The 25492-nt window shown below is 35.4% G+C and overlaps 1 protein-coding gene across 1 annotated transcript; it reads left to right on the top strand.

Annotated features, from left to right (window-relative positions):
- Positions 1-11709: 11709 nt before the first annotated feature.
- LOC150093993 (general transcription factor II-I repeat domain-containing protein 2-like) lies at positions 11710-23702 on the top strand. Its single transcript, XM_090412931.1, has 2 exons — positions 11710-12408; positions 23637-23702. The coding sequence occupies exons 1-2, from the start codon at positions 11710-11712 to the stop codon at positions 23700-23702; spliced, it is 765 nt and encodes a 254-aa protein (XP_090269057.1).
- The last annotated feature ends 1790 nt before the right edge of the window (positions 23703-25492 follow it).

Genomic DNA, 25492 nt, shown 5'->3' with positions numbered 1-25492 from the left:
GCTGATGCCATTCATACACCAGTACTCTGACGTATGAATTGAATACATCAGTAATGTATTCAATGACTCCGTAGATTTGTGGAGTTGTGGAGTGCTGTTTTCTAAAGCCGAATTCTTTATCTGGTATGACGTGATTGTTTTATGCTGCCTCTTGAATCCGTGTATAGCGCGCTCTGCTCTCTTGCCTATGCATGATAGTAGGCTGATGGGCCGATAGTTCTGTGGAAACTGTGTATTTCTTCCTGGGTTTTGGAATTAGGAAGATTGTAAGTTTTCACCGTTCTGTATAGTGATTTAGCCGTATGATGGGATTGGTTATGGCTACTAGATGCATAATGCCTTTGCATAGGAGCAGATTGAGCGCCCTGTTCGTGATTGCGTCCGGTCCGAAGGCATTCTTGCTATTGAGTTTTCTTATGATTTGGTATATTTCTGTTGGCGAGATGGGTTTGTTCTTGGATTGGTGTTTGGTGTACTGAGTTATTTTGCACACTTGAGTGTGGATTTTTCTTACGAAGTTCAAGTCTACTTGGACATAATTGGGGCTGCATTGTCTTTCCAAGCTACAGTATTTGCAAATGCTTCCACTTTTCTTCATCTTTTAGGCTATTCCATATTCATCTTTCATTAGAGGGGAACAGCTTGCGCTGCTCTGTCCAATCAAAGGTGAATATGGAATCAAACACATCAAAAGGAGGAGGATTTGGGGGTAAGTTGATCTTCTGTGCTAAGGTGATGTGTCTTGTTGTTCTAAGGTTGGTTTAGGTGTTCTTTTAGTGCATACCGAACATGGTTCGTTTCTCTATTAACTGCCTGTTTATTTTCAAGATCCATTGTTCTATGATATTGTCGTCGTAGCCTGTTCTTTTCTCGGATAAGTTGTTTAATTTCCTCTGGGAGTTTATTTGGCGGTGCATTGTGGTTTTGTTTGTTACATAGGATATTGCTGTCAATATTAGTTTTTCAGAGGTTGCTTTGCCTTTTCTATTTCTTCAGTAGTTGTTTCCAGTTAATAAATGTGTTGTTGTTTTCAGTTAGATCATGTACGGTGTCTAGTTGCAGTATGATGGGGTTGTGGTCAGAACTCATGTCGTTGATCACCTGTATTTGATAGCCGTGTGCTATGTTTTTTTAGTATTACTATACCAAAAAAAACTGGACGACCGGTGGTTTCGTTGGGCTCTGTGGGTCCTATTACTGTCATATTTCTCGTAGCAGCTTATGATTCGAGTGTTTTGTCGTTGATGTTTGAATTTCTGCTATTCCAAGTTGGGTGTTTGGCATTAAGATCTCCGGCTATGATCACCTGCTCTATCTGCATTCAATAGTGCTTCCAGGTTCTGATTCTGATTTTAGTTGGTGGTGGTGGGAGGGGGGGGTTGTTCGCTCCAAATATCTTGAGACTGTTTGTGTTTTCCATGTGAACTTCGATTCGTGTTGTTTCAATGTGTCCAGTTTAGGGCTTAGCGAATTCATTGTGTTTTATTCCTATTTTGATGAAGATGGCTGTGCCTCCCTCTCTTGTGTAGGATCTGTCCGTGTGGTAGGTTATATAGTTGTTGATTTGTGGTTTGTCGCTTGGGCGCAGATGTGTTTCGTTGATGACGAAAATATCAGCTTGGGTCTTTGCTGCGAATTCCTGTAGTTTTGGGGTCTTGTTTGTTATTCCATTTGCCTTCCTTCTGACAATCTGTAGTGGGGTAGGTTTTTAATTGTGTTTATCCGTTGAGGATTGCTGAGAACAGTAACTGTGTATGCCTAAGAATGATATCCTTGGCTTCTTGAGGAGGGAGGGTTGGTTTGTCGAAGTGCTGATAGCACTGTTCCGATGCAGCTTGTTAAATTTGACAGGTAAGGTTTACTGGAATTTTGGGGGTAGTTTGATCGTCGTATGGGGGTCTTTGGGTAAATTGGTCTTGGCGTAGCTACCTCTATGTACGATTTTCTGCTTGTGGAGCTCGTGGCTGGCTTGTATGGGGGTTCTATGTTCTGGTGTAGGTTTACTGATTTGGGGTTGAGTCTTTTGTTTCTTGTGGGAATGCCGTACAGCCCATTAGTTTGGGGGATGTGGGCCTCTGCAGTTTGCACACTTTGCTGGTTGTGTACGTGGTTTTTAGCATTCAATCATTGCACGTTTGCCACCACATTTAATGCATCGGTAATCAGCTTTGCAACAGTGTTGTGAATGGCCAAACTGTTGGCAGCGGTGACATTGTATTCTTATTTATTTGTGTTTTAATGATGCAGTCTTTATGATTAAGTCACAGATAGTTTGGAGATCGTACCTGTGTTTATGGTCTTTGCTGATTTCTAGTACTAGGGGATATGGTGTTTTGTCGGCTCTGTGCATGTAGCTGAACTTAACAGGTCTGAAACCTCTGTTTTGGAAGTATGATGTGATTTCATCTATTGCAATTGTTTCGGTTATCCCCCCCCCCCTTCTGAGCATAACTTTAAGGTTCTTCTCGCTGTTGAGTGCAAATATGTAGCAGGGTCGGTTGCTGTTGTAATTTGTTAGTTTTTTTGTAATCGGTGGAAGTTTTGGGTTGGATGCGAATTCCTTCTTCTGTGATGGTGGCTTTCGTAAATGTTATTTCTAATGTTCGGAGTGAAATGACAACAGATGTCCAGTGATTTTTATTTCTTAGGATGATGGGAGTATTCTTTCTTTTGAGTTTGTATCATTATCAGTCAGTCTTCATTTCCAATGGTTTTGGTGTGTCTCTGGTAATGGAGATTTTCCTTTTTGTTATTATTTTTTTAATTTTTGACTATTTGGAATTCCTCCTGTGCGTCAGAAGTGTCCGATATAAGGTGGGCATTGGTTTGGAATTTTGCACAATCCTCAGGATTTGGTGATTGGTTTGAGCCCTGTTGTATGTTGTTTAATGCTATCACGTTCTCGTGGTTTCGGCTTCCAGACTGTCTTTTGTGACGCTTGTGGGAGGAAATGTCTCGTACAGTTTTATTTTTCCTGGCCAGTTATTATTAAGTACTTCCCCTAATCTGATGAACTCCCGATATACGTCTTCGAATTTCTTTTCATCTATTAGTTTTTCCATGTCTATATGTCTTTCAGTGTTGTTATTTGTTGAGATTAGAAAAGTTTTTCTTACCTGCGTTTGTCGTAGCTGCACTTATAATACGATTCACAATTTAATCGTGCAAAAACGATCGCTATAAACTATCACACAATTACGATAATAACCGCTTCACTACTTCATAAAATCAGTCACACTGTAATCACAATTATCATCAATAATGACTTTAATATGTGCCACACGAACTCAAAAATCAATATATCATGATTCGTTATTGCTACAAAGGCCTCCGTAGAACGTAGAACGTTGCTGACTTGATGGGTGAAGCATAAATGCTTTTCATATTCCCCTTTGTTTGAGGGGGAGTTCTTTGAGTGGAGAGTTATTGAGCGTTAAGCTCGCCCTGAAAGGGTAGTGAGATTAGTTGTGTTCAGCTGAGCATAGAATTGACTTGGCTCTTTTGTATTTGTAGAATTCTGTTTCATTGTAGTCTGAAGCTTGCTTGATCAGCGGGTTTGGATGATTGTCTTGGTGAAGAACTTTTTCTGCTAGGTCATGGAGGAGGGATGCGATGTCGGGAATGTTGACTTCTCTGTGAATCTGGGCGTTTCTGATAAACCATGGGGCATCTAGAATCATTCTCAGGCACTTATTCTGTATCCTCTACGGTTTTTGAATATTTGTATTCGAGGTGTGGCTCCACGCAGGAAATGCATAGGTGATGACTGCACATATTACAGTCTTGTATATGAGCAATTTGTTCCAGGTATCCAGTTTACTTCTTCTGTTGATCATGGGATAGATCTGAGCGATTGTTTTAGATGTCTTCAAGCTTATGTGTTTTATATGATTGATGAATTTGAGTTTTTGTGAAGCATGACACCAAGGTATTTGGTGTCATGCTTCACTCTGCCATGGGATCTTGACACCTAGCAGGTGTATGTCTTCCTTGATCTGAAACTTCTTTTAGTGAACAGGATGGCTGAACTCTTCAGTGGGTTTGCTTGGATCCTCCAGTCCATCAGCCATTTCTCCAATGTATGAATATTTTGGAGTCTTGTGATAGCTAGTTTAGAACTGAGAGATCTGGATAATAAAGCAGTATCAACCGCATATAATGCTGTGATTGTTGAACTTGTATTTTGAGGAATATCAGCTATGTAGACAGAAAACAGCAGGGGAGCTAGAAGAGAACCCTGAGGTACACCCGCCAGGATCTTGCGTCTGGTTGATACGGTTTCATTTATTTTTACTTGCATGAATCTGTCTTTAAGGTAACTATCTATGATTTTTATTAAATTAGTTGGCATGCTAAATTTGATGAGTTTGTAGAGACCCTGATGCCACACCTTATCAAAAGCCTTCGCAGCGTATATAAAGACCTCAGCAGTGTGGAGGTTCCAGTTAAAACCTGTGGTGATAAATTCAACCAGTCGGTGTATCTGATGTGTGGTGCTATGTTTTTTTCTGCATCTGAACTGCTCATTAGGGATAATACCTAGGTTATCTGTTGATTGAAGTCTTGTAAGGATGACTTTTTCCGCAACCTTACCCAGGCTGGACAGTAGACTGATAAGTCTGTAGCTTTCGGGGAGTTGAGGGTTTCTCCCATCTTTTTGATTAGTGTGATGTCAGCCGTTTTCCATGTTAAGGGAAAATATTTGAATCCGAGGAAATCATCGATTATATTGACTAGATGCACAATGGCTTTTCTGGGGAGTAGTTTGATTGTTCTGTTTGTGATTCCGTTTGGACCTGGAGCCTTGTTATTCAAATGGGATATGATATTCATAAGTTCTGCTGGAGTGGTGGGTGTGATGGGTTCTGCGTTCTTCCCTTGTTGTGTTATGATCTGCTTGACTCTGCGGTGAATCTTGTAGATTAGATTGATGTCTAGATTCTCGTAAGAGGGGTTACATTGAGTTTCCAAATTGTCCCAGAGCTTCTGCTTTTTCCTGGTCAGTGTGAGCTACTTCTTTCTTGGTCTGAATTTGGGGTATGTTTTGCCTTTTAGTGTGGAGGGTTCTCGGGAATTTCCAGATGGAGTTATCCTCTGGATTCAGATTGTTCAGTTTGGTTTCCCATTTTTGATTTCGATGTTTTTGTAGAGCTTCCCGGACTTTTCTGGTTAAGTTATGCAGAGTTAATTTATCTTGTGGGGCTTTTGTGTTATGGTACCTCTTTCTGGCTCTGTTTTTCAGTCTGATCAGGTCCATAATTTCCCTCAGAGATCCAACCACTGGAGTGATACGCTGTGGTTTGTGTAACTGAAGTTAGTGCTGTTTTAATTTGGTTATTTAGATTGTTGACGGCTATATCTATCTGCTCCTTGTTATGGGATAATGGGTGCTTTGCCAATGTGTTCTGAGAGAGTTTTGGAGAGCTTTTCCCAAGATATAAAGGAGTGAGGAGGAGAGAATTGTTGTTGTGTGCCGAGCTTGAGCAGAATGGGGTTGTGATCTGATGATAATTCGTTTAGCGTTTCCAGTTGGTATCGGTATCTGATGTTTCTGAGAACTGCGATGTCCAGTAAGTCTGAGCTTCCATTTGGACTGTGATGAGTGGACTCTGTGGGTCCGATTATAACAACAGAATTTTGCTTTGAGTAATAGTTTACGGTGCAGCCTTTGTCATTGATTGTGGAGCTATACTAAGCTGTATGCTTGGCGTTAAAATCTCCAGCCATGATGGTGGAGTCTTTGGAGCCGAGAATGGAGTCCAAGTCCGATACCAGTAATGGATTGCTGGGTGGGTTGTATACAGCATACATTTAATACTGCCAGCATTGTGTGTATGGACTTCAATGCTTGTTATCTCTAGGTTGTTGGTTTGCGGCTTGATTAGGACATTGTGGCTTATGTGGTTTTTAATGAATATGGCTGTGCCACCTCCACTGGTAGTGAGTCTATCCGTTTTGTACATTGCATAGTTCCGTAATTTAGGGCTATTGGAGTGTATCTGTGAGTGAACGCTTGTAGTTCAAGAATTGTGTTGCTCAGTCAATTTGCATTCCATGCAGTTATGGTGAAGGAGCTAGGCTTACATTTACTATTGTTCATGATTTAGGGTGGATGGAATGAAATGTCAGAATGGAATGGGCACCTTGAAGGAATTTCTTTGTGGAGGATGTTGTAAGATTTGTTTTGCTAAATTCCTGAAGAATGATAGCTAGTGAGGAAGTTAGAACTGATGTAAGATAGGAGCTTGTAAATTCATTGGAGAAAGTATTCTTGGATCGTGCAGCCTCAGCATAGGTTTTGGTCCTGGTTTCAGGTTGATTTCCTTTCTGAGTTGTCAATGTAGAGATTATTTGAGCTGGATGGTGATCTGCACAGTTGCCCGGAGTGTCACTGCTGGGTGATGGATGAGCAGTTTTGGGAGATCCACGGTTCTTTGGGTGTGCTATGCATCCTTTATAGTTAGCGGGGTGAGGACCTCCGCAGTTTGCGCACTTAGTTGGCATAGATCTTGACTTGGCGCAAATGATGATCTGGTGGCCTTTGCCACATTTTAAGCACCTGAAGTTGGCCCGGCATAGCTTTTAGGCATGACCAAACCGCTGACATCTGTGGCACTGTCCTGTTCCTGCTGTCACCATCTTTCTTAGAGGTTCCATAGTTATTCTAAGGTCGCAGACAGCAGTCAGTTCATATATTGTCTTCTGGGTATTATAAATCTCCACAAGTATTAAAGGCATTGGTCTTTTGTCAGACCTGAGCATCCTGGTCACTTTGATTGGGGTCAGGATCTGGTTGCTTAGATCTTCTGAGATTTCTTCTGGGGTGATTCCTTCTGTGACACCACGTATTACCACCTTTAGGGTATTTTCGCTTGGTAAGGCGAATGTACTACGGTAAAGAAGATTTTGGTTGTCCAATAGCCTTGTCATCTGCCTGTAGTCAGTGACGGTAGCTGGCTGGATTTTAACTCCCTCATCTGAGTTTTTTTCCCAGGAGTATGTGATGTTTTGCTCCCTGAGGAAATGACAGAAATCCATTTCTTCTGGTCCCATAGAATAACTGGGGGGGGGCCTTCTCCGAGTTTTTCGGAGCGTCATGTGTGGGTGAGTCATTTTCCATAAGATCGTCTGCTGTTCTTCTCCGTTTGTTTGAATGCTCTTCTTGTGAGTTGTTATGACAGGGGGTTTTAGATGGGATAGTTATGAATTCCCCTTGGGATTCTTCATCCTCTCCTTCTGGATCATTTGTTTGGGCGTACGGGTTTAAATAACCCGGCCAGTCAGACTCAAACTTTGCCATGATAAGCTTTAACACTTCTAATGCCTCCTCCTTGTTTAGAGGAACTGAATCGTAGGCTCACTGCCCTACTTTGTTGAAGAGTTTTTTCGCAACTCTTAAATAACTCCAGGAGACTCCGAATCGTATGGGAAGCATCAAGGAACAGATTAAGAGTTGCGAAAAATCTCTTCAACAAAGTATGGCAGCGAGCCTACGACTCAGTTGCTTTTAATAATTAAATCAACAATGGCGATTCCAACGGCGGTTAGGCCTAGCGAATCGCCCTCGTTGAAAATACAGTCCACTTACCTGTGTTGCTGTTCTAATATACAGGGCGTTTCAAAAAGAATGACCCGATTTCAAATGATTATATTTAATAATGAAAATGTGGTACAGTGACAAAATAAATTACCAAGTATGAAGTAAGGCCTAAAGTTTCTCTCACCAGAATTACAAATGGTACAAGTCGCATTCGTTTGTGGTTGCAGAGATATACAATTTTCAAATCGGGACATTCTTTTTGAAACACCTTGTATAATCCACAATTTAAAAACTTCAACCGCGTCTCTGCTAGTTAATCTAGCAGTTACATTGCAAAACCAGAGTTTCACATATTTTATTAACACGGAACTCACAAGTATTAAAAGCAGAAATCTTAACAACTCATACAATAAATACATAACCAGAAGGTCATGTACAAAGGCCTCCTTATAGTCCTTACAAGGACTGGCTTAAAGGGGCGAAGCAAGAATGCTTTTCATCTTCCCCGTTATCTGTAGAGGACAGTGTAGGGAGAAGGTGTTATTGAGCTATTAAAGCTCTGATCATGGCAGGAGAGTAACAGCAATAGCCGAGCCTCAGTTAGAACTTCATTGGCAACAGCATTGCCATCTATTACCCTCCAAGGGTATTGGGTTTGTGAAAAAAGCTTTTTCTACAAAGGCCTCCAATTTGTGTAGTGTATTATAAAGTTATATTAATAATACTAAATAGGTGTGTTTCCAAAACTCATTAGAAAATTAAATAATTTATTTTTTACATAAACTTTTGAAGAAGTTTTATTTATTATATTAATTTGCTTTCACATTCTATATGCATAATCCTTTTTTAATGGAATTCAAAGCAACTCCTGACAAAGGGGGCTCAATGCTATGATGAAAGGGCAGAGGTTGGTGAGCGAAGCGAACAGGAATAAAATAAAATAAAGTTGAATTACGAGGCCAACGTATCTTCCGTTCTATAGCCAGCTGTTTTGCGGGATGAAAAACCCTGCCTAGTCGTAAGGAAATCACACAGAATACTCGCAAAAAAAAAAAAAAAAAAAAAAAAAAGACAGATAATCGCGATAAATAAAGTAAGAAATTCTTTTCTAAAATTTCATGTTTGACGTTTTTGTGGTCACATATGGAAGCAACGTTTCTGTATTTGCGAAATGTCGCTCACTTTCATGAATAATGAGGCATAAAGAACGTATAAACAAAGTTATTAAGCTTACCCAACAATTAAGGAGAGGAGAATGGACGGTTATTTGACTTAATGATTTCGTAAACCTTTGCAAGGCAGTACTGACGTGATGACGTCATATCATTAGCAAATTTTATTTTTTATGATTATTATTACTTCTTAAATTCATTTCTCTTTTATAACCGACCTTCTTTTGACAAGATCTCTTTTACCCACTATTTAGCGTCGATTACCCTCACATTGCTCAATTTCCTAGTAAAACTTCCCATTTGCCTGAGTTCGCTCATAGTTCTTGGAATGTTTCATAGCTCGGAACATTAATTAACGCCTATCAGATATTTTTAAAACAGGTTTTTGTATAATTATTGTTACTACAAAAACTCCTTCAGTTAAACACGAACTGTTATCTCTTTAATTATGCTATAACTAGGCTTGTGTAATATTACACTATTGGTTGTTAAATGTACTGATTTTTTTTAAATTTAATTTTTACTTAATCTTCTTCAACTAGATTCTCAGTAAAAAAAAAAGGTTAACGATAAAAAGTTACGATATATGTTGCACATTCTTTTTAATGTACACAATACTGTATTTCATATTTTATGTAACTTTAAGGTAAAATGTATATAAATTACATACAACCGGGCTTATGAACTTTAGTATAATTAAAAGCTGATATTCTATTTGGTGTATCTTTTGGAACCTATCAAATTTGTTATATAATTAATTATTTTTCTTTTAATTAAGAATAATTCAAAAACATTTTTTAAATGAACTTATTTTAATTTTAATTTAATTACTTATAAATTTTAGATAACTGTTTTATCTTAATAAAATATTTTGTGTTTAATTTTTTTATTTAATCATCAACTAGATTTTGCCTTGAAGAAAAAAAAAACTGGTAATGGTAAAAAGCTATGATATCTGTTACACTGCTTTTATATAGCATATTACTGTTTTTCATATTTAAGATTAGGTAAATTCCATATATTTTATGGAAAAGACTGGTGCTGTGAAATTAAGCCTAATTAAAAGACGATACTCCACTTGTTTCTTTCAGAATATATTAAATTCGGAATTTAGTAAATTGATTATGTTTTAATTAATAATTGTATTTGATGAAACCATTTTAATTTTTGACTTAGATTTTTAAGCAATTTTTGTTATAATTAACTAAAACAAAGGCAAATGCACACCGTAACGAAGCAAATATACCATCTCATTTTCTTTTAGATTACGAAGATATGTCAGCTACTGCCCTCTAGTAGACAAATACAAATGATTTGGAGAATTCAAATATTTGAGAATATATGAAATTGAACGTTATGAATTATGGCAGCAAGTATCCTCAATTTTTATACCAATCTAAAATGTTTCTTTATCTGAATAACACATGGAAATTAGCGCCAAAACTTTTTGCCACACTTTAATATCAATTTCTTTTTATAACATATATTAGTTTTGTTATAATATCATAGTAGAATATTGTAGTAGTCATGCAAATATTGTGAGAAGTAGATCAAACTGAAATGATTAACAATTAAAAAGAAAAACGATCTATTCATAAAAATAAATCAAGGTAACGTTATATATTTATTTATTAGGTATATGTTGTACACTTTCTTCCCTTCGCAATAAATAAATAATAAATAAATAAATCCTAGTGGACATAGACGAATTATTTTCCATACCGTTGCTTTTATCGAAAATATTTTATATAATTAAGCTTCCCAATGTAGCTGTTCTCTTATTCAAGGCGATAGGTTGGCATTTATCTATGAACGGAAAATAAATTGGATACTCGAGCTATTTGAGCTATAATTATGCACAGTTAAACGACCCTTTCCCCACTGCACTCATTACTATGACAGTGATTGAGCGCCAAATGACATTTCTACGCAAATTAAAGATTAATTAAGAGATAGTTTGCCGCAACCTCTTTACAAGAAAGTTGCTAATTGCATCCATTTTGCTTTCTTTATGTAATGAAGTCCGTTTTATAACTCCTCATTCTAAAGTAACAGATGATTTTATGCAAGGAAATAAGATATTTATTACATGCTTGAATCTGTCACGAAAATATAGCGTCAGTTTGAATTTGATTCTGAAGCGATTTGGAAGGATGTTTTTGTTGTTGACATTTTTATCGAAGAATTAATTTCTTTGTATTTATGGTATTGAATGCTGATTGATGAGCCTCCGTAGCTCAGTCAGTATAGAAGAAGCCCTTTGGTCGGAAAAACCTGGGTTCGATTCACGTAAGCGACATGAGGAACCTCTATCTGGATTCTTTCGATTAAAGGTGATTTAACCGGTCTCATATGGAAGGGGAGGGTTTTCTCCCGGTCACTTGGGTTTTTCATCCCTCAACACTGGCAAACCTGTCCCGTGAACACACACGACTGCAGTCATAAAAAATATACGGGCAAGGAAGGAAACGGGAAACCACCTTGCTGATGATCATCTCCCTAGTATGGTAGCATATAGTCACGGTGGACAAACTGCGGCTCGCGAGCCGCATGTGGCTCTTCTTGAGTTTTATTGCGGCTCAACTAACAAATAAAAATATTTATAATTTTTCTTAATTTTCTAGCAGACATGGTGCAATCACCTAATAAAGTTTTTCTGAATGATGATAATAATTAAAAAAAGTCGAGGCAAAGCCAAAAAAAAGGGAAAAACATCGATGTTTTTCTCTAAAAATCATCGATGTTTGTTTGCCATCCCTAATAAGCTGTATTTTGTCGCACGATTGGTCAATGTTTTTGAGTGGCCTGATGAAATTTGCTGTTCATATGCTGTTCAGCAATGTAGTTATATTTATATTTACCTTGTCAGAAAATTTAAAAAGATACATTACCGAAATTCGTACTTCTTATACTAATAAAAAGGTAATAATTTAAATTCCAAATGATTTAAATATTAATATTTTATTTTTAAAATTTTATTATAGAATATTTTGCAGCATGACTCTTGAAAATAAACAGAAGCGGAAGTATATGGACGAACATAGAAATTTTATGGAAGAATGGGAAGAAGACTATGCTTTTATTGAGAAAAATGGTAAATCTTTTTGTTTCGTTTGTAGTTCAACAGTGAGCAATTTCAAAGTAGGGAATTTAAAACGTCATTATGAAAAATCGCATCGCGAGTTTTCGTTTCAATATCCAGAAAAATTTGAAATACGAATTAAAAAGCTTAAATCGCTGAAATCTTCAGTTAATAACCAAATTAACTTCATGGCAAAATCTACTGAAGAATCTAAAACTGTAATAGAGGCTAGTTTTAAAATATCATGGAACATCGCACGTGCAAAACGACCTTATACGAAAGGGGAATTTATTAAGCAAAACATTCTTGAGTCACTGGACCCTAATAATTCAAAACTTTTAAAGGTAATTGACAACATTCCTACCTCACGACATACAATTGAACGTCGAATTTCAGAAATAAACGTGGATTTATTATCAAAATTAGAAAACGACATAAAAGGTCGTGTAGCATTTAGTTTGGCGCTTGACGAATCAACTGACATTACAGACCAACCACGATTAGTAACTTTTATTCGTTTCGTTCTTGAGGACGGAGTGACGCGAGAAAAATTATTAGATTTAATAGCATTAAAAGATAGTACTCGTGGCGTTGACATTAAGGAAGCTTTTGATGTTGGCCTTAAAAATGTTCCAAAAAGTAAATTAGTAAGTGAGGCTACTGATGGAGCAGCAGCAATGGTTGGTAAGAATGTAGGATTAATTGGACTTTTAAAAAAAGATGAAAGCATTCCCGATTTCATTCCAATTTATTGTGTTTTGCATCGAGAGCATCTTGTTGCAAAACACTTTAATTTTGAACATGTGTTCACACCGCTCATAAAAATCGTAAATTTCATTCGGACCAATGCAAAAAAACCACCGTCAGTTTCGAGATTTTATTGATGAACTTGATTTGAATGAACAAATAAATGATTTATCGTTGTACTGCATAGTGAGATGGTTATCTACGTACGATGTATTGAACAAATTTGTAGCTTTATTTGAACCTATTATCGAATTCTTAGATATAAAAAAGCAATCATATCCGCAATTAAAAAACAATGAATGGATCCAGGAATTAATGTTTTTTATCGATATAATGGAACATTTACAAAATTTCAATGTGTTGACGCAAGGCAAGGACAAGAATATTTCAGAATTGAGTCAGAGCATTTTTAGTTTTTTAAAAAAATTACAACTTTTTCAAAAAAATATAAATGAAAAGACATTCAATTACTTTCCACCTTTGAAAAAAGCGACTTCAGGATGTGATATTCTTCCTACAACCATCAGTAACTATCGAGCAAAATTAAACAACCTGTTGGACGATTTTGAAGAACGATTTGTAGACTTACAAGAATTAAAACCATCTATCGCATTTCTATTAAATCCATTTGAAGTTGATGTAATTAAGAACGGTTTCCCACTTTTAAAAAGCTTACTTCCTGGAACGGTATCAGGAGAAATGGAGTTAATAGAAATGCAAGAAAACAATGGTTTTAAAATGTTACATAAATCAGTAAATTCATTCAATGAACTTTGGAAATGTGTACCTACCTTAATTACAGCCATTTAAAAAATGGCATATCGTTTATTGTCAATTTTTGGATAGACGTATGATGTTGAATCACTGTACTCAACGATGAAATTTGTAAAATTCAAGTATCGTTCTCAATTAACAAACCAACATTTGAAAGAATTAATAAGAAGTTCAATTACTAATTACAAACCAAATTATCAAAAATCAGTGGCTAACTTAGAATTCCATAAACCTTCTACCAGTAAAGAGTAAATAAAAAAATGAAATACATCTAAAAAAATATGTAATAATAAATATAATGTTTCAAAAACTTTTTTTTTCCTTATTCCTTATAAATGATATTGTATTTATCATTTATAAGTACGTATATGACTGACATAGACCTTTGGGATGTGGCTCTTAACAATTTCTGGTAGGTAACTAGGGCTCTTGCTGCAAAAACTCTTGCCACCCGTCACATATAGCTACCCCCATCAGCCGTATGGCTGAGGGAATAGGATAGGGATGTTGATTAAAATTCCCAACTAGTAAAAGGTTAATTTTGAATTTTGTCATGTGACTTCATAACTGACTTTGCGAATTCAATATTCAATTTTGTGAGTTCGATAAACCAAAAACCTTAGTTGATTTAGCTGTAATTAAAAACACCTCAAAACAATTCTATGGTTGGAAAGATTCAAGTTTTAATCTCATCTAGGACCTGAGAAAGAGTTATTACAGTTTTTCAAATGACGAATAGCTAGACAATCTTGGAGATGGCAAGGGCTTCTAACTAGAAAAACTAGCCTGAAGAATGTACATAGTTGTCAGACAAAATATACTTTCCTAAACAACTACAGCCATTTGCACATTGTGAGGAACGTGCAAGGAAGATTATCTAAACTTATTAGGCTAAATAGTTGTAACTTAAAAATGATAATGACAAGAAATATTCCAGAAGAAACAATTAAAGTTCCAGAAAATAACACAACAACACATAGTGTAGGCAATTGGTTAGAGAAGAAAGAAATCTGCTAATGTATTTCTTGATGGATTGGCAGTTGTATTCTTCGGAGAGGATATGAGGAAAGGATGTTCCAAAGAAAAGAGATGAATGGAATGAAGGAAGATGATTCGATTAGTCCTAAGCTAAATTGTATTATATGGATATTGAGAACAGCCATCCGCATTCGCACATGATTAGAGAAAAGCAGAAGTATGGTAGTTCAACAGAATGGGTGCCAATGGAATAAATAAGAAGATATAATGCAGCGTCTATGGGAAAGCGATTGGAGAGAGAGAGAGAGAGAAGAGGAAGTCATCTATTAAGCAGATACTCCTATTTAGGATGCAATCACTAATTTTAAAGGAGGATTTGGATGTACTGTCCCAAATTAAAAAATATTCTAAGCTTGGGGGGATTTGAGATTTATAAAGTGTTTAGAAATTGAGTAGAAGAGAAGTAAGGTTTTAAACAGGCTGAAGAGATTATGGATGTCAGGATAGAGTAGGTATGAAAGTCAGACCATGAAGAGAAAACGTATACTGATTGACAATCGGAATATTTTCAAAATTGAGGGAGAATGATGTATAATGCTTCTTCTTCTGAGAAATAAGTGCATCTTGTAGCAATGAAACTCACTAGATTATTACCCCCCCCATTTATCTAAGAGGAGATCGATGCATTGGTTATAGAAGTTGGAATCATTGAAGTCGGAATCATTTGAGCACCACAAAATTGTGTGGGTGAAGTATACTGTCATCAGAAAAACTATGATTAGGATTTGATGTTGGCGAGAGAAGTTCATTAATGTATAGCAGGAACAGCGTGGATAAAAACACTGAACCCTAGGGTGCGCTATCATTGATGAGAAGAAACATCCACCGTGACACTCAACGAACTACCACAAAGGAACCTGGCAATCTAGTCGCAGACTATACGAGAGTACCTTAGTAAGGCCTCGATTCCGGATACGATAAAATGCCTGTATCAAGAGCAACACTTTTTCCAAACTTTTCCATGGTTTGTATCCAAAGGTGATTTTAAGGATAGCTAGAAAATCTAGTGTGGAGCGAGAGAATATTGGTAATCTCTGATTGATTAGCGTCTCTCCAAGTAGAGAAGATGTTTTAATGTCCAACATCTTCTCTACTTGGAGAGACGCTCCAGAATTAATACCATTTTCCATTGCCTTTAAATACCATTTTGCATTAAAGGCAATGCAAAATGATATTAATTCTGGAGTTCCAGCTGTACCAGATTTTAGTATAACTGGAAGGAGATGCTAACAATTACTCAGGTGACTTATTAGTCTCATGACTGCTGAGTACGAGTATTTTCCTGATGTCCTTTTAGTGAAAGGTCAGGGGAAGTATGATGTTGAAGTTTGTGGTATATTAGGAGATTTACGTTGGTATTCTAAAGAAGACTTGAAGGAAAAGACTGATGTCAAGAGGTCTGAATAATTTTTAGGTGATGTTACATTAGACATGAGGATGTGAGAGAGGTAGAAACGTGGAGGGACAGAAGTTGCGCTAAACAATATTGGCGAGGGACCAGATTGTTCACTGTCATTTCATCAGGAGGAAAGGTTTTTCCCTTTCTTTCTTTCTTATTTGGTTCCTCAGAAGTCTACTTTGAATTTGTTGATATTTCTTTTGACGATTGGTATGGCTGTGGTGTGATCTCAGTGAAACGTTTGAGCTATTGACTTGGGCCATTAAGCTCAAGTACGCTGAAATCTGAGTCCAAGATTTGGTCCTTCGACAGGGAGTGAGAAATAAAAGTTCTCATTCTAGCGTGAATCATTTCAGTTATGTGGTCAGAGCAAGTGCTTGTGTCAGGCCACGGAATCAATAATCAGACCACGGAATAGAGAAAGAAATCCCGAAGGTCATTCCAAATAGCACCATTGTAGTGCCACAGGATAAGAGGCTGAGATTGGTTGGAAGAAGAATGATCTTTAAAAAAAAAAAGAAATACAGAAGTTATGGAGTATTTCAGGGTTTTTTTTTGGGGGGGGGCTTCTCCCCAGGGGGGAAAGTCCCCAAAAAAAAAGTAAAAGGAAAAAACACTAGAAAATTTTCTAAAAATCTTTTCCTAATTAAAATTCATTTTTTAATTTATGTCGTGTCGTGTCTTCTATTTCTATACTACTTATGAATTAGCAGTCACATAAGTGGGAATGCCTTATAGCTCTCGGGAATCACGGCCGCTGTGAACACAAAGCGAACGAAATATTGCTCGGGCAGACCAAGCGCTACTTCGTTTGCCAGAGCCGGGCCAGAGGAGATCACAGGTATCATGTATTGGCGATCACTGCAGATGCTCAGTCATAGGTCGTATGCAATATGCAGTGTGTAATCTCAAACCCCCAAAGATTAAATCCTGAGTGCGCCACTTGATGTTTGTTAGTATTGAGTACTTGATCCTTAAATAATAATTGCATAGTGAATATTTGCATAATATTATTAAAGTTGAATTCACAAAATCCTCAAATGTTTAACACAATTACAATATCTCAATTTTTTGTGAATTTTTGTTGTTTTATTTATTTGTTTATTATTGTTTTATTTCAAACCAATCTGGAGTATACTTTTACGTAACACTTCGCAATCCGAACGAATACCGTAATATTTATTAATAATACAGCGTCCACCACGTCTTCAAAGAGAATTTATTAATAATACTGATTTCTTTGTAAATCATGCCGTATATAATTTCAAAGTATTTCAGTAAAAAGGTTATGGCCTCGTTTTGCAAAATATGTTCAGATTTGTGTCTTATAGAAAGAGTTAAAAGAAAATTTCGTCATCAAGTGTATATTAAAAAAAAAAAAAAAAAAGTGGCAGTCAAGCTTGACGAGATCGGTAAAAAATAAGACTTTCACAGTTATATGTGACCTACAAGCGACTTGCCTTTTGCGCCTTTATTTATTCAGCCATTTAAATGTCATTTGTTGGGAAAGATGACAAAAATGATATTACTGTAAACATTAAGAAAACTATACTTAATATTCCTTACTTGATATGTTCCAGTTTATTAAGGATTAATAAAATAATAATTATTAAACGAATAACATGCATACCAATTTATGTTATTTTAAGAACAGCAAAGAATTAATCTATTTGCAATCCACGCATAAAGTGTGCATGGTATATAACTAAGCTATTTACAAATAAGTTCCTCTTGCAAATTAGCTTGTTTAACTTTCATGAGTTGTTTCTTAAAGAAATGCTAACGACAAATTAATTTTTGCTCAGGCAGTTTTATTATTATAGGTCAAAGTAATGAACCATACGGAGACTCGCGAAAAACATATGTTAACCGCAAACCTTCTGTTGCTAGGCTAATTTTCGCCATAACGACAGCCGAGAAATTCAAAGATCTGTTTGTTAAATAAATTTGGTGTCATATTACCTTGCCTAATATTGTTTAATTTAGTACACCAAATTGCACTATTGCATATATTATTATTTTGCATATATATTGCATGCTATTGCCGCATATTTACAAATATGCTGCAGTGCAATTGTGAAATTTTGTAAAGCCCAGAATATGAGCCAACCACAATTTACAAGTTCTACATTCTTAATTTATTCTAAGCGTAATTTGACTGTATCAAGTCAGAACTTTTATAAGTTGCATTGCTAAGAACGTAATTCAGAACATATGCTATCCAATTCATTAACTCTCGAAAAAAAAATTGTACCTGTTTTTAACTAAATTCAGTTGTTTTATACAAAAACATTGACTGTTAATTTTCATAAAAATAAAGTTTCTATTTTAAGATTAATTTCTTTCTTATTCCGATATGTCTGTTAGAAATCTGGTTATATAGTAAATCATGATTATGTATTCTAATAAGATTACGCAGTCTAATATGTTTATAGTCTAATTACATAAAAAGTAACCTTTAAGTGGTCTAACTATTTTCTACACTTTAGATTCTTTAATTGGGAAAATATTAAAGAAACCAAACGATCATAAATATCTCACGCTTACAATAATAGATGGCGCTATATACGAAACCTGCAGTTTGCGCTTCACAGAGTAACATTTATTCCTATCTCAATATTTTAATATTACAAGAATGGTGAACAGATAATTTCATAAAAGTTGTGCAGTTGTGAAATACCGTTATCATATTTGTTCTCATGATTTTGTAACGGTGAGTATTTGCACATAATAATGTTTGTGCATGTACATAAAAAATAAAATATTTACATATATTTATCAATATTAAATTATAAAGTGTACACAATTTTTAAAATCATTTTTTAGGAGAATTTCAAATTAAATCTGAAGACAAACTAGAAACTCATAAAACAATTAAAATTATATTAAGATAATTCTTGAAATAATTTAAAATAATATAATTGAAATAAATAAATATTAGGAATAATATTAAAAATAATAACGTTATTTAAAATACCGCTATTATTTAAAATATTTTCTTTCAAATAATAAAGTATTTGAAGATGCTATTAATTGTGTACTAATATTTTTAAATACTATTACAAGTTGTTGAACTTGATTTTTTTTTTTTTTTTTTTTAATTTTGGAAATTAAAATTTAGAAAGAACCGAGGACTGGATGGGTGGATACAAGTATTTCTGAGCTACTGTTTTAATGTTTCCAACTTCCTTCGTCATTATTATTATTATTATTATTATTATTATTATTATTATTATTATTATTATTATTATTATTATTATTATTATTATTATTATTATTAACTTTTGGTCATCTAAGAAATTTTTAGTCAACTTTGATTCAAAAAATCTCAAATTTCAAAAATTTCAAGAAATTCAAAAAACTAATTTTCTTAAGGAGCTTTTAGGAGGGACACCAGAAAAAATAACTGTAATCGGAATATAATTGTAATATCGCTTGGTTTCACTTCAGTAGTACCGTAGTTCATCAGGAACGCCCAGATCCACCGGGACATAAATATCCCCTACATCTCTCCACTGCTACGCTCCCTAGCAGAAAAATTCTTTATGAAGACATCTACGCATCCAAACCAACTAATACAGCAAGCCGGAAACTATGACGGTAATGACCACTGGAAACATAAAAGACCGAAAGCCATCCTCACACTGAACGACGAATAACCACTTCTGCCCACTCAGGACGAGCTAAAATAGCTCACAAATCTCTCCCATCACTGCTCCCGAAACAGACAACAGGGAATATGAAAAGAGTGAAGCTTCACCCTCTGCACCATATATGTCCTGCGTACTTCACTTCAGTAGTAAGGCTAGTTGGATAACTTCGCATCGTGATTTGAAAATGCTTAAAATGATAAGGATGGTGATCCACGATCTGGATGCCAGACAACATTAAACTGCGATTTGGAGCGTTTGGTCAAAACAACAAACGCTTAAGTGATAAAATAATAACAGAGGAGCTCTCATGAAAAGCACGTGTATACCAAATAGCAATAGAGAGAGAGAATGAAGATTGTGTGATCAAAACTATATATCAGATGGCACTATTGCAGTAGCACAAAGCTCTTCCGTCACTTGTAAAGTAGAATTTGCCGAGCTTATTTGACGCTAAGTCTAGCTTGCTGTGTTAATTTGATCGGCGAATAAAATCACTCCCCAGATTCACTGTCCTGGTCTGGTTTTTTCCTTTTTTTAAAATTCAGAAAACCAGCTCAATGATATCCAACTTCACACGGCCACCGTTTTAAACATGAATTTCATTCCCTTCCAAAAGCTATCAAATTTGCTGCACAGGTATGGGATGTAACAATCGTATGAAACAATTGTAATCATTGGTTGTAATCATTCTTGTGAACTGCTCAATTAACAATTGTGAATTCATCTAGTGAAGTCACAATATCAGCAAGGTATATATATACAGAACTTGTATATATTTTTCCAGACCACATTGCTGGCTTCATTCCAAAGATATAACAAGTTGTTTGATTAATACCATTAACATTGAGAGAGAGAGAGAGAGAGAGAGAGAGAGAGAGAGAGAGAGAGAGAGAGAGAGAGAGATTCGCAGTTTATAGGCAGGAAGACCATGTAGCTATTGAATCCTGAAATCTTAAAATTTTCAGTAAATATAACTTAGACTTCTAAACCATCTAACTTTCTTAAAAAGATGCAGAAAGTTAGATGGTTTAGAAGTGTAGTATTTAACACGTTGTAAGATTAACTGAGTTCATTCCTATTTTATTTATTTATTTCTTATTAATATTATTAAAAATAATATCTGTGAAGTAAGTTTTGAAGTAAATGCAGACATTTAGTAGCCACGACCAGTAACAATCAGGAACTAAATACAGACCTTTTGGTTGCTATGGAAACGTTACACCACATTACATCCGTCTCTGTCAACAAGACAACTGTAGACCTTTAAAGATTTTGACTTTGTGAAGTCATATTATTCTAGAAAATGTCACATGTTCCAAATTCCTTTCCTAAAATTGATGCATTCAAGGAAAACAGTTTCCATGACGACTTCGGCGTTGTCAGGTTTTAAAAAAAGAAAATACCAGACAGGAAAGAAAAAAAAATTCTTCAAGCCAAAATTTTTACCTGTTGAATTGCAACAAGAGAAATAAAAGCACAGCACCTTGAGATATAAGAAATGAAAATCGAAATTATAAATATTATTTAATAGAATAAAGATTCGGAGCTTTTCGGAGTAGTGCAGTGGCTGGGCCCCTCCGCCCTATTCCCAGTCATTCTCTCTCCAAAAGAGTCTCGACAGTGCAGTCGGTAGTGATGACTCCCTTGGGCTGGAAATACCTGGATTCGACTCGTGTATCGAATCCGAGAAGCTTTTAAATTTAAGAGGAGTTGGCCAATCTTTTGTGAGATAGAAAATTCCCTAAAAGTGCAAAGTAGACAAACTGGATAGACAGTACACCCACTTACCCACCCACCCACCTACACCCACACCCACACATGCAATATACATTGTATATACTTGCCTCATAGTTTAAGCAAACAACCAAACGAATCTCCATAAAAAGAAGTCCTAGTTATAACGATCCTTATGCTAGATACGACTAAGTCTTGACTTCATCAAGTCGCTAGATGGATCATTGGAATCTTAGAAAGAAAAACAAAATACAAACAAATAAACATCCTCTCTGGAGGAATGTGATTTCGTCTTTTTTTTTTTTTCTTTTGTAAGAATTCATCTGCGACTGTTGATCTTTATAGTAATGAATAAACTTAGTATTAGTTAATAATCATTTAAATACATTAAAAGCTAAACACTTGAGTTAAACGTTTAAGGTTAAGGGTATTAAATGGACATATATACTGTCCTTCTCTTAATGTCCTTCGTAAATTAATTCAAAGTGATGATTATGAATATTATAATAATTGCCATTTTATTATACTCTGTCATAATCGTTACATATTTTTTACAGATATTAAGAAGAATAATTGGTTATGAAAGGAATGAAGACTTGATAGTACATCAATTCAACTGAACCGAATACCGTTGTAACGAACGTAAACCGTTAGGAGGAATGGAGGACCGTGTTCATGATTTCCTGCATAGTATTCAGTGTAGCTGAAGAGTATGTTATCTATCAATAGCATATTGATCGCGGGAGAGGTGTTTGGAGGATGGGTTGGAGGTGCTATGCAAAATTTTTAGGTTGAGTTCAATACAACTGGATTCTACTGATGGGATGGGAACTCGAGTGTGGCAGATATCTGACCGTGAGGCGGTGGAGGAAATGGTACATTGTTTGTTTATGTTAGAGTTCTTCCTTAAGGGAAATTCCGTCTAAAAGTCCAGTCCCTTGGTCCTGCTCATTCGTTATGTTACTCTTAAAAAATAAGTAGATAAATATCGGCTTAAAAAAATGATATATCTACAAAGAGGAAATATTGAGAGTATGGAACCCAAGGGTTAACAGAACACTTCACGATATACTGAGCAAATTTCATCTGCTAGATATAATGGTATCCTTAATCACCTCCGCGACGCATATATGACATGCGTCGCGGAGACTTCTCAAGACCACTGGTGAACCATATTGTTCAAGGGCATGTCTCCTGAGAAAGATTAAGTGTCGGAAGACTGAAACGGCCTTTGGTTTAACAAGATCTATTATACTCTAGTCACATCAAAGATATAAGAAAACTTCCTACACTTTTTTACTCAGGGTTGAGTTATCCAGTCTAAGACAGTGGTAGAAGTTTTTACTCAGGCAAACTAAACTTGGGTGTCTTCCTTCTTGTCCCAAAATAAGCAAACCGATACGAGAATAACACATGCGATTGTTATACATTACACAACTGACACATTATGCTCAAGTACTAATTTAAACAATAAATAAATACAATTATTCCTTTACAATTTCGCTCTAGAAGCCTACAGAACATTATTGCAATGGATGAACCAAGAGTTATACATCTAGATGCTCTGTTCTCCAGCCGAAATACTTTTCTATGTCTCGTTTGAAATTTCTAATAATGAAGAATTCTAAATACAAGCAATATCCAAATTTGTTTTTGTTTTTATTCTAACTCCACCTTTCTGTGTTTAAACAGACGGGTTTAGTAATTTTCATTCTGTTTTCTAAAGTCAAATTCTTAGTCCCGCTTTAATATTTAATCCTCTTTACATTCGGTAATACTTTGCTTTTTGCAAAGTATAACGGTATTTATCAAAATCACAGCAGGTGATTGTAATTCCAAAGTTATTAGATATAATAACATTTACAAGTACATATGTTAATATTTTACATTATATATATTAATATTTAAAATTACGTTTTAACATTCAAAACTTCCAAAGTAAACAAAGAAAATTATGACGAAATCACATCTCCACATGACATCATGATACAAAGCAAAACTACTTTTAAAATTGCCGATTCAAAACACATTATTCTTCTGCGTTGATGTTTTGCCCAGTACTGAGATGACGAATGTTGAAATATAAATGTTGAAATATAGTCGGAAAGACTATACAGTTCATGTTTTCAATGATAATATCAACGAAAAATAAAAACAGAATTGCGAAACAAAATAAACTAACATGGAAGGATATCATATTTTAAAAGCAGACGACAGATCACAGATTGCGTGCCTTTTTGGAGTGCCATCTGTGTTAAATTTTATGTAAAATTTAACACAAAAATGTTTGGGCCGTACTACGCCGAAAAATACACACCTTTTTGACATTAAGATTAACGAAAAATAACATTCTTTTTTAATTTAAGGATGTTAATTTTTCAGTGTAGTACGAGCCCAATATTTATAGTAATACCAAGTCGAAAAGGCTTATTACCCACTTTGACAGAAGAATGAAGATATAAGCTTAATGAGATAAATGTAAGATTTTGAATTCTAGAATTCAGAGGTTTCAGAATTTCGAAAGGCCAATCAACCTTACGCTGATAGTGGACAATTAGTTTAAACGACGGATAAAGATTTGAAATTTAGTAGAGGACAAAGAGTTCTTGCAATATTCAAAAGGACATGGACAAGAAGAGAGGTTGTTTACATCTAGATTAATACGCATTAATCAGATGACAAGGATTGAATACAGTTTTGTAGAAGATTCAAAGAGAATGACAAAGGTAATTTTCGGAGTGCCGAATTCAAGGTTGTTACTGCCATAAGCTATAACTTTAAAGAGCTGCAGACCCTTATAATGATGCGAGGCCGTAAGGTGTAGATTACTTAGCTTATGCGTAAATCCGATTATGTATCGAATGTGGAATGTCAGTTACATGGATCAACCAAGGAGTATATTCTTCAGATATGATAACCAGGAGGAGAAGGAATAAAAGGATTGAGATATGGAAGGAGACAAGAAGGGAACAAAATCAAGAAGCCATCCATGAAAAGTAGTACAAGGTGTGTGGCGAATTAGAAGGGTGTTTTTTTTTTTTTTTTTTGTATGGCGAGTGAAGTGGGCGGTGAATGGAATACATTGCTTGATGAGATGGTGAATGCAAAGCTAGTGAGGATTCCAGAAGATATGTGTAATGTTTTCTACCAGTATACTTCTAATTGTGCAATATCGTTTTATCGCTCAATTTCTCAATAAGTAAAGAGATAAATAAATAAATAAACAAATAGACTTTTAATGATGTTGTGCATATCAATTATTTTAATTTGGAACTATATAATAATAATAAAAAAAAAACATTCGCTTTGATAAAGTCAGTACAACCGATAAGAGGTTAAAAACATAATTGACCTAAATTCTGTATACTTTTTTTTATCTTAACAGTCTATTAAGTTCTATAAAAATAAATTGTTTAGATATTTTCTTCCTTTATTCTACAAAATATATAAAATTAGAATCATTTTCCTAGTACGTAAAATCCTCTCCGACGTTTTTGATTGGTTGAAGAGATGGGAACAAGTATGTCAAGAAAAAAAAAAAAGGAGGCCCGTTTTTTGAACAGTTTACTCTAATGGTTTTCTATATTGACATGAAATATCTAATTCTGATTTTCTTTTTTAATCTAGTGTGCTAACCGGGCCTTGACCTGCCTCGATTTTTGGGTCGTACTTGTAGTATTGAGAACGGTAGGTAGAGATAAAATAGAAAACTAAAGCACAAACTATGGCCGAAGCCACTAAGGCTGTAAGGGGAAGTGTCTATACCATGGCTGTTAACTGCGTGTGCTCTATTGTCCGGTTTGAGGAATGAGAACTCCTCTCATCTCCAAATGAGACCTGCTAATTCGTCTTCAACTGAAAAATCCTTTATGAAAATTTTTCGCATTTCAGACTGGATTCGAAACCAGGTATATGGTATAGTTCGCCCACCGTTTGTAGGTCCCTGCTTCGCGTCTTTCCAAGAGTAGTCGATTCATTCTGAAGGGGAGAAAGAAATGAAGGACGTCCGAATTGGTCGCCAACACGCGAAATCACGTGCTTTATAGGTAAAATTTTCCAACTGTTATTACAAGCAACATAGTTAACTACAATAATCATAACAGAGAAGTTAATTTTCCGACCGGTAATAATAAACAACTCATCCCACAATACGGACTGATTACCCTATTATCGGAATGGATTCTCCTTTTTCTGAGATGCGCAGAAGTGTCGAAGGCTCTCTAATCAGTGGGCGAACTATAGTGTAAGCTCAACAGATGAAATTTAGCTGTGATCTAAAATAGGCAAGAGAAAGAGATATTTGCTTATTTATATTTATTTCCACCTTTGGACAATAAAAAAAAGCATTCGAGA

Source organism: Typopeltis vanoorti, chromosome 23 (assembly GCF_054136105.1).
Source record: "Typopeltis vanoorti isolate ZY-2024b chromosome 23, IOZ_Tvanoo_1.0, whole genome shotgun sequence".
NCBI lineage: Eukaryota > Metazoa > Arthropoda > Arachnida > Uropygi > Thelyphonidae > Typopeltis > Typopeltis vanoorti.
The sequence above is the reverse complement of the archived record's forward strand: the minus strand, read 5'-3'. Positions and strand labels throughout refer to the sequence as shown.